This window comes from Mirounga angustirostris, unplaced genomic scaffold, assembly GCF_029215605.1.
Source record: "Mirounga angustirostris isolate CCGP_5_RB_7025 unplaced genomic scaffold, mMirAng1.0.hap1 SCAF_2, whole genome shotgun sequence".
Classification (NCBI taxonomy): Eukaryota; Metazoa; Chordata; class Mammalia; order Carnivora; family Phocidae; genus Mirounga; species Mirounga angustirostris.
Window position 1 is genome coordinate 67,526,570 of NW_026991710.1, and position 9,440 is coordinate 67,536,009.

At 52.5% G+C, this 9,440-nt stretch overlaps 1 protein-coding gene across 1 annotated transcript; it reads right to left on the bottom strand.

The window, feature by feature from the left end:
- Positions 1–386: 386 nt before the first annotated feature.
- NKX6-1 (NK6 homeobox 1) lies at positions 387–7,638 on the bottom strand. The gene is made up of 3 exons (XM_045879415.3): positions 6,110–7,638; positions 4,211–4,383; positions 387–1,927 (listed from the first exon to the last, which is right to left on the bottom strand). The coding sequence occupies exons 1-3, from the start codon at positions 6,777–6,779 to the stop codon at positions 1,670–1,672; spliced, it is 1,101 nt and encodes a 366-aa protein (XP_045735371.1). The 5' UTR covers positions 6,780–7,638; the 3' UTR covers positions 387–1,669.
- Positions 7,639–9,440: the final 1,802 nt, after the last annotated feature.

Genomic DNA, 9,440 nt, shown 5'->3' on the forward strand with positions numbered 1-9,440 from the left:
AAGGAGCTATCTCGGATATATGGAAATGAGGCCTTCCTAAAACCCTCCAGGGACTTTTTCGAAAAGAAAAAAGTGATCAGGAAAAAATTAGACAACACAGACATCAGAAGCAGCCTGTTAGACAAGTCTCTTCAAGAAGCCCCACAAGTGGGGCTACATTTCTTTTATCTTCCTAATCCAAGAGAATGAGAGATGTGACCCCACTCTAAATAAATAAATAAATAAATAAATAAATAAATAAATAGCAGCTATCTTTACCCAAGGAACCAATATAATAATTCTGTGGTCTTGACTTTTGAGATCTCTGGTGAGATCAGATGATCTCTACCTTCCATTCAAGGCAACAGACGTCTTCAAACTGTTTTTTAATTTGATTTATCCTTTGAAACAGAAAGTGCATTACATTTAACTGGTCTTGCAAGGGGGGGTTCTCTTCTCTTTACAAACCGAATTCCTTATATAAATTAATAAATGTTAAAGATGCTAATATATCACCATTATTAGCTTAAAAAAGGAAACAATATACATAGTCTATAGTATTCTTATGATACAAAACACTTCAAATTCAATTACAGCAACTAAATGAATTTTTATGTTTCTGACCCAGAGCAGTTGTAACAATTCCCACCATCTACTTTAACACGCATTTTATCAGAAAGGAATTAAATTAAATACAAGCTATTGTAGCCCTCCCTCCCCAGTACTTTCTTTAAATCACTAATAAATAGCAACAAACGACTGTGCAATTTCTGAGAGGGACGGAGAGGCAGGTCTGAGGCCTTCCCTGGTTCCACGTCTTCTACTTCGAGTCCTGGAGGCGGCAGCGGGACGCCCGGCTAGGGGGTGGTCAGGGACGAGCAACAAGGGACAAAGGGAAAAGTGAGACTGAACAAATCCAAACCCGGGCGAGGAGCGGGGGTGGAGAACATTCTTGTCTCGCTTCTCAAATTAAGTTCCAAATAAAAGGGAAACGTGTGGTTTGAGTAGTTCTTAAAGGGGGGGAGGGGGCAGAGTGAAGGAAGGAGGAGGGCCATCTTTTTATACCAAATTCAAAAAAGCATTTTACATTTTAAATATTCGCAATAAAGTAACTTCTAGTCAGTGTGACTCACGATTTATTTACAAAGAGCCTTCAACAGGTTGCTCTAGTCGGCACAGCAGTTTGTGGGGGGAGAAGCCGCCCGCTCTCCTCCCATCTGTGGCGGTGGCCCGCCCGCGCGGCTCCGAGGTCCCCGCGGTGGGTGTGGAGCCTTCAAGAACACCTCTCCGCGCCCCGCCCCGGCCGGCTGCGGGGCGCGGGCGGGAGGGGGCGGTGCGGGGACCGCGGCAGCTCGCGCCGGGGGGACGGGTCTAGGGGACCGAGCGGGGCCAGGAGGGTGGCCCAGCTGCGAGCTTCGGTTGCCTTATCTATGCAGTGCATTTCGAGGTCTTTTCTGCCTTCTGATCAACCCCCGAGTCTCTCTCTCGCCCTCTCTTCCCCGACCCCCTCAACTTCCAGGTTAAAAAAATAGATATGTACATCTCGGAAAATAGCAAAGGGCCCCGGCGGCTGGGGCCGGGCCCTCCGGGGCCCCGAGGGGCGGGCGGGCGGGGCGCGCGCGGTCCCCGGGGCGGAGGCCCGAGGCCGGAGTACCCGCAGCCGCCGGGGGGGGGGGGGGGCGGCGGGCGCTCAGGACGAGCTCTCGTTCTCGGACGCGTGCAGCAGGAGGCCGCCGCCGCCGCTGCTGGACTTGTGCTTCTTCAGCAGCTGCGTGATTTTCTCGTCGTCCGAGTTGGGGTCCAGAGGCTTGTTGTAGTCGTCGTCCTCCTCCTCGTTCTCCGAAGCCCCCTTGAGCCGCTCGGTCTCCGAATCCTGCTTCTTCTTGGCCGTGGCCATCTCGGCCGCGTGCTTCTTCCTCCACTTGGTCCGGCGGTTCTGGAACCAGACCTGAGCGCCAAGAAAGGGGAGGAGAGGGGAGCCAGCGGGGACAGGAATTGAGGGCGAGCGGGTCCAGGCAAGGCTGCCTCTCCCAGACCCCCTGGTCGCTCCAGCGGGCGGGCCCCTGACGGCCTGCCACCTCCCTCAGAGACCCTCCTTGTTCGGGCCGTCAAAGTCGGTCTCCAACGCCCCAGCTTCCTCCGAGTATCCGGCACCGACAAACTGACTGCCGTTGCCATAGCGATAGTAACACAAGAGTACAGACGTTGCCAGTGAGCTATCTCTAAGAAGAGAAAAAACTTGGAAACTTAGAATAAGTTTCCCTAAAAATGAGCCCGCTTTCCTACTTTGTAGTTTGAAGTAGAAAACTTCTCACCTTCCTACGTTTGCCTCATAATGACTGTGATTTTATTTGTTATTTACTTTCTTAGATTAAGACTTTGAAACAACTTGAAGTGTACTTGCTTCTTAGTGTGATTTGTGGGGGAAAGTACGGCATTTACCCCAATTACCTCTGTTCTCCTTTTCATTTTTGGATATTTGTCTGTTTCACGGATCTCAAGTCTGAATCCACACAAACATGGTAGGTAAACACTCCCCTCCCCATTTACACTTGCAATGTACCATGTAAAGTTAAAAAAAAAAAAAAAAGAAAGAAAAAAAAAGATTTGCTAAAACAGAAACCTCAAATCACTAATAATAATCAACATAAATGCTTGAAAATATTGAATAGGTTAGCTAAAATCATCACAGTAGTTTGTGTGTGAGTCTTTCTCTGTTGTTTTTCATAAAACCAAAAATCAAGCTGAAATTTTCATTAGTTATTTTTTAAAGTGAAATTTTGCCAATTACATTATTTCCCACTGTTAGCATGTCTAGTCTTTCAAATATTATTTTAATATTGTTCTTCTCTAAGACATTTATTTTATATAACATATTTTAAGCTATTCACGATGTTTGACACCGTGCTTGATACACATAATTTAACCTAAAGCATCAGCAATAAGCAAACAATTTCCCAAAGATATTATCCTCTTTTTATGCTACTCATCCATTTTCTCATCCATTATGTATTTTATCTAGGGAATCAGAATTGTTAGGAAAGTGATTTTTATTTTCCTTATACAGCTATAATAATTCACTTTTAGCCACACAGACTTATTTACGGTGACGAATGAAGACTTCCAGATTACTGTGGTAGGCTCTGTACCAACCACTGCAAAAATAATTTTAACTGTGATGGTATTCTAATGGTCACAAACAAAATCACTCCTGAAATGCATTTTATGATGCTTGCCCCAGGGGAAATACACTCTAACCAGCAGACGTGGCTAACAGTTACTCCTACTTAATTTAAGGAGCAACAAGATTACTAATGAAAACAGACTTACACTCCTTCCCCTCCAAAAACACCCAAATATAATAAACTGAAGAAGAGACACAAAAAAGAATACTGGAAATACTGGAAACCATTAGATTTAATTTGCCTACTGGTTCAATCCTTTTATTTTTCAGGGAAAGATTTCTCAAATTTGATTCCCTGGAAATATACTATACAACTCAATTATAAGCTAAGTGACATTTTAATTATAAACTGTTGTCACAAACAGTAAAATACCATACATCTGTTGATGAACTTAAACAGAATTCTTTCGTAATACAGTAATAATCTTGTCAATTCATTTGGAAAATTGCTATTCCAAAGTTTTGGTCCTCAGGTAAACTAAAAGCAGATTCATGTCCTGCTAAGTTGGATCCTGTGGACTTTTTTTTTTTTTTTTAACCTACAAGTTAATTTAGTAGCACTATAAGGCTGATCTACATCGGGAAATTATATAACTAGCGGAGCTTGAATTGACAAACAAAAGCTTGACTATCCTTACAGATTGAATAAATAGAAGCTATCTAACTGGCGTGATCTATTCTAAGGGCTGATATTTCGGTCATGCTTTTATTCTCCAATAATGGCGAGTTCCCCCAGCACATGCTGCTATCTAGATTAACCTAATTTCAAAGGCGGGGGCTTGATTCCTTTTGTTCATCAACAGTTTGCCCGCCTCGAGACCCCAGGGCCTTTGTAACCCCCACTCCCACCCCCTTCGCTGATTTCATCTTCTCCCCAGGCTCCTAAGATCCGCACCCCGGAGCGGCTGTTTGTTAGAGGGTTGTGTGTGTGCGCGCGCGCGCGCGCCCTTGTGTGTGCGTGTGTGTGCGCGCGCGCGCGCGCGTGTATGTGCGCGCGCGCGCTGGGGATTGGGAGACCGTCCCTCGAGGTTTGCAAGGTCTACTCACCTTGACCTGACTCTCCGTCATCCCCAGCGAATAGGCCAAGCGAGCCCTCTCGGGCCCCGCCAAGTATTTCGTTTGTTCGAAAGTCTTCTCCAGAGCGAAGATCTGCTGGCCAGAAAACGTGGGTCTCGTGTGTTTTCTCTTCCCGTCTTTGTCCAACAAAATGGATCCTTGATCTGCGAGAACAGATCAACAAGGGAAGGGGAAAAACAATCGGTTACAAGCGGCTCCACTGAACAGAAACAAACTCAAAACACGATGTTTTTTGGAAAGCTTATTCCGCGGCGGACATCAGAAGTGTCCGGCGCTTCCAGTCCCACCGCGCGCCTCCCTTGGCCTTTTTACGCCCACCTGTTTTTAAAAGCCGGGTGTGTTTGGAGCAGCGGTAAATAACCTTCTGCCGAACACAGACGTCAAACAGTGGGGGGGCGCATTGCTCAAGTTTGCCGGGGCCGAATCACCAGGCCCCAGTAAACTGAGGAATGCCGGGAAAAGGCCCCTCTCGCCTCCCAGTCCAGTCAGTGCTTGCTCGGCCCCGGAGACTTTGCTCGAGGATGACTAGGTTTTTTTTTTTCTCCCCCCCCCCTTTTTTTCCTTTCCTTGAACGCTTTCTTAACCTGTGTCCGCACAACAAAGGACGCCTTGTTTTTTGCACACAAGAGAGCTAAATCGCCCCCAAGTCTAACGCCTCTGCGGCCGAGGGGGAGGGGGTGCCGCCTTTGTTGGCGGTCCCTACATGGCCATCAAAACGAATACAATAGCGTCTCCCCGACACCCTCACCCGCCCGGGCCGCCCTCCATCCGGAGGCTTCCCAAAGGAGCCTCTACTTAGCTCCCGCAACTTCCCTTAGTTACTGCCGCTCAGCCACACGAAAGAGGCCTGGAGACTGGGGGGACTCAGTCAAGAGCAAAGAACGGAGCAAGAGAAAGAACTGGGCTGGGCCTCGAACTCCACTTGGAAGATTAGGAGCCTCCGCGGCGGTGGCCAACTACCCAGAAAATTGGACGGATCGCGGGGCAACTCAGTTAGTTTCAAGCAAGGTCTTGGTGGGATGTGCATATTCCCCGGTCGTTCTGTCGCCACCTCGTTCTTCCTTTGGTTCATTTTCATGTTAGGATGTTGAGGGCCACGATGCTTCTCAAAATTCCCAGGCCCAGGATGTCCCGGCCCTTCGCCACCCCCACACCCCTTCCCCCGGGCCGAGGCAGGTGGGAAAGTGAGAGCCCAGCGGAGGGGAGTGGCCCGAAGTGACTGAGCTCGCTCCTGCGGCTGCCGCGGGCCTGTCTTCAATGGGCTCACCCGGCCCGACTGTACTGCGGGGGGGGTGGGGGGGGAGCTCCTCGAAGGCGAAGAGGTCAGGTAGGGACACCCTGGGCCGAGACGTACATGCAAATACACGCACTCGGGCGGGGGTTGTGGAGGGCTTGCCGCTGTCGTGCCCCACCAGTTCGCAGGGAGGCCAGTTAGGCTGGCGTAGGTAGAGTGGGGCCCTCGCCGACAGTCGGGAGCCAGGAAAGAAGGGGTGTAGCCGGGGTCTCAATGACCTCTCCTGCCTTTCCCACCTCTTTAACCCAGGCAGGGCCTGAGATTGTCGTCAGGCTGCTCCAGAGTAGCCGAGGCCTCAGGTGAGACACACGCCTAGCACCGCGTTGTTTTCAACGCGGACTCATGCACACCCGCTCCTCGAGGCGTGCCCAAGACTTGGAGAGCGGGGGGGGCCCTTGGACTCAAGCTCAGGGAAGCCAGAGTCCCTCAATGAATGCCCTGGCAGAGCCCAAATCGTGCGATTCTGGCGCTGCCAACCTACTGGGGAGCCAAGAGGGTGCACGGATCCCCATGCACACCAGGGGCTGTGACCCGAGAGTGGGCAGAACACGCACAACTCAGGCGATCGTACTCACGAGGAGTGCAGGCCAGGCGGGCGTCCCTCCAGGGTGGGCTCTGCATAACTCCTGGCCAGAAGATGGGCGTCCGGCCGGGCAGCTCGGCCAGCGGCTTGGGGTACCGACCTACGGCGGCCACGGCCGCTGCGCTGGGGCTGAAGTAGAGCCCAGGCGGCGGCGGCGGCGGACTCAGGCTGCTGAAGCGGGGCAGGCCAGCCAGCAGCCCCGCTGGGGATGAGGCGGCGGCTGCTGCGGCCGCGGCCGCCGCGGCAGCTGCCGAAGCGGAGGAAGCGGAGGTGGACGAGGAAGAGGAGGAGGAGGAACCCGAGGGCGAGGCGGAGGGCAGGGCGGCCCCTGAGGCCACGGGCATGGAGGGCCGGCTCAGGATGTCGTTGATGCCGTGGGGGGTGGCGGCTGAGAGCTGCTGTGGGGGGCTGCCCAGGGATGAGAGCCCCCCCGCGGTCGGGGGCTTCAGGCTGCCTGGGTTGTGGGCGCCCAAAGGCGGGGAGGGCGACGACGAGGAGGATGAGGAGGACGAGGAGGAGGGGGGGCCAGCGGGCAACGGGGGGTACGCCGCGGGGTACAACGGGGTCTTCATTTCGGCCATGCTGTGCAGGGCAGCCAGGGGCGGGCTGCTGAGCAGGAACGCGCTCTGCCGGGTGCCCTCCATCGCCCCCACCGCTAACATCCCACGGCCAGGCCGGAGCCCGCAGCCACTCAACGAGGGCGCCGGCCGGTGCCCCGGTGGGGCTCAGGAGAGCGAGGAGTGCCGAGGGCGCGAGCGAGGAGTAGCTCCGCGCTCCCAGAGGCGACCTGCCAACTGGGCCGAGAACGCCGCCGCCGAGAGTTGCTCTCGAAGCTGCGCAGCAGAAATGTCCAAACACGCCACTGGAGAGGCGGTGGCTCGCGGAGATCAGTGGGCGTCCGGGCGGGTTTGGCTGTCCCTTCGCTCCTAGAGTCGTGGACTCAATCTCGGTCTCTTCTCTCTCTTCACTTTTCCTCGCCTCTCAATGTGCGCTACTTCTCATCTCCCCGGGAGAAATGAGCAAAGCAAAACCCAGGCCGGCCCCAGAGTTTGCAACAAAGTTAAGAATCACCGAATCTCCACTTCGATGTTGGCGTATAGGGACTGGCTCGCTTTCTTTGGGGAGGTTTAAAGGACTCCAGGTTCCGCCGGACGCGCTCCTCTAATCTTACTTGACTGCCCTGTTCTTTCGCCGCGAGGCTGATTCGCACTCGGCGCTCGCTGCTCCCGGGGAGAGAGAGAGCGCATCCAGCCCGCGGGAGGATTTCGCCTCTGGGCGGGCTTCCTCCGCCGACCCTGCCAGGGGCTGGTGCGCCAGAAAGGGCAGTGCCACCAATCCCCGCGGCTCCCGGATTCGGCGCGTCAACCCGCCTTCCTCTCTGGGCCACGGGGCACTAGAGTCGCAATATTGAAAAGAAAAATGGGGAGAAAAAAAAAAAACACAGAAAAACAAAGACTAAATGTGAAAAGTCTGACGGCTTCGGTTACGGCTCCGTTCGTCTGTCCACTTCTGCAAACGGGCCTGGCGACCCCCGCCCCCCCCCCCCCCAGCACCCTCTCTTCTTCTCACTCTCCGCCTTTGCCTCTCCTCTCTCGCATTTTCTTCGCGGCTTTACAGGCTTCGTTCTTCTAAGTCCTGTCCTCTGGCCAAGCTGACCCTCTCCGGCTCTTCCACTCCCTCTCTCTCTCCTCTCCTCTCTCCTCTCTCCCTCCGGGCCTGACAGTTCAGATGAAGCTCTCAAAGGTAATAAAACATTTGCATCACTCCCTACCCCTCTTCAGCTGGGGGACGAAAAGGAGGGGGAAGTGGGGGTCCAAAATGAGAACTTTGAGGGACGTCACTCAGAGGCTGCCGGGGAGGCGGAGCCGAGGAGCCGGGTACAGGCCGGGGGTGTAACCACCGTCTCCAATTGCGCGCAGCCTCGGGCAGCGCGTCGCCTCTGGGGTACGCCCACTCCGGAGCGCCGCGCCCTCTGACTGGCTGGGGAGGGCGAGCTGTAGGGCCGCGCCCGCTTGGTTCCCGCCTCCTCCCACCTCCATCGCTTCTGTGGGTGGGGCCAGGGGGTGGAGCCTGGCGAGTGGTGCGGTTCCGCCTTGGGGCCAGCGGACGCCTCAATTAATTGTGTTAAATAAAATGGAAAAGTGGAGGGGGGAGCAGAGACGGAGAGGGTATTACTTTTTAAAGAGAAGAATAATGAAAATCCAGCCCTTTTATGGAAAAGCAGTTCATATTCTTCCCTCGCCTCCACCCCTCGCCTGCTCGCGTCACCCTACCCACCCCCCTTACCCCCACGAGCTCGCGACGCCTCACCTCGAACAGTCTGGTCCCTTGTAAAATGGAGCTAATGGAGCGGGCAGCCGGCGCAGCCCTGGCCTAGCTCCTTCTTTTGAAGGGATTAATTAAAGGCCATCTGGGCTCTTCCAGAATTGTGTAAATTAATTTGTTGCTCCTTAAGCCTGTAGATGTCCTTAATCCCCCAGTAGGGCGAAGGATCGTCCTCTTCCTTTTTTGCCACCGCCCTCTTTCCTTCTCTGTTCTTTCTTCGTTACTTTTCTTTTCATTCTTAGGTTTCTCAGCAATGATATCATTTATAGGGTTACTCAATACTCAGGGAACAGAATCAGCATAATGGGAATATTTGTTTTTCAGGTGATGTTTAGACCTGAGAGGAGTGACCCCCCCCCTTTTTTTTTAACTTTTCTTTCCTTCGATTATTGTCGTTATTTATTCTGAGTTTACACGGGAGCAGAATCACTAAAAGGGGCATCTATATAAGAAGTATCTGGGTATGCCCCAGGGGACTATAAGTTTTTGAAAACTGTCTCCAAAACTCTGGCCCCTTGCCCTCAACTCCAGGGTTGTTTTGAGAGATGGAGATGTCCAGCCTTCTGGGTTGTGGTGATGGGATGTCTAAGATTTAGGAGTTGGAGAGTGATTTCCTTTATTCCCTTTCTATCTTCCATCCCTGGTCCCTTGTATGAGGATCTTGAAATTGCTGGCAGGGTTGAGCTGTGCAAGGGAGGAGGAAGACTTTTGCACAATTCTGAGATTTCAGGATGTTGAAGTAACACACCAATGAGGGGTAGTCACTAGAGCAATTTGGATGAGATCATGAAGTCCAAACTTAATTCTTAGAAAATAGAAATAAATAGCTCACGAATAAAATCTGAACGGCACCACCCATGGATGGAGTTTGACTGTGAGTGCCAAAGCACTCCTATGGGTCCAAGCACCAAAAGCTAGGAGGGCTTATTCCTCTTTGATAGCTCTCATTTCTAAAGCTTTGGTCTTTTCAAGGTGGCAGCTTGAGCTTGAGTTGTTTT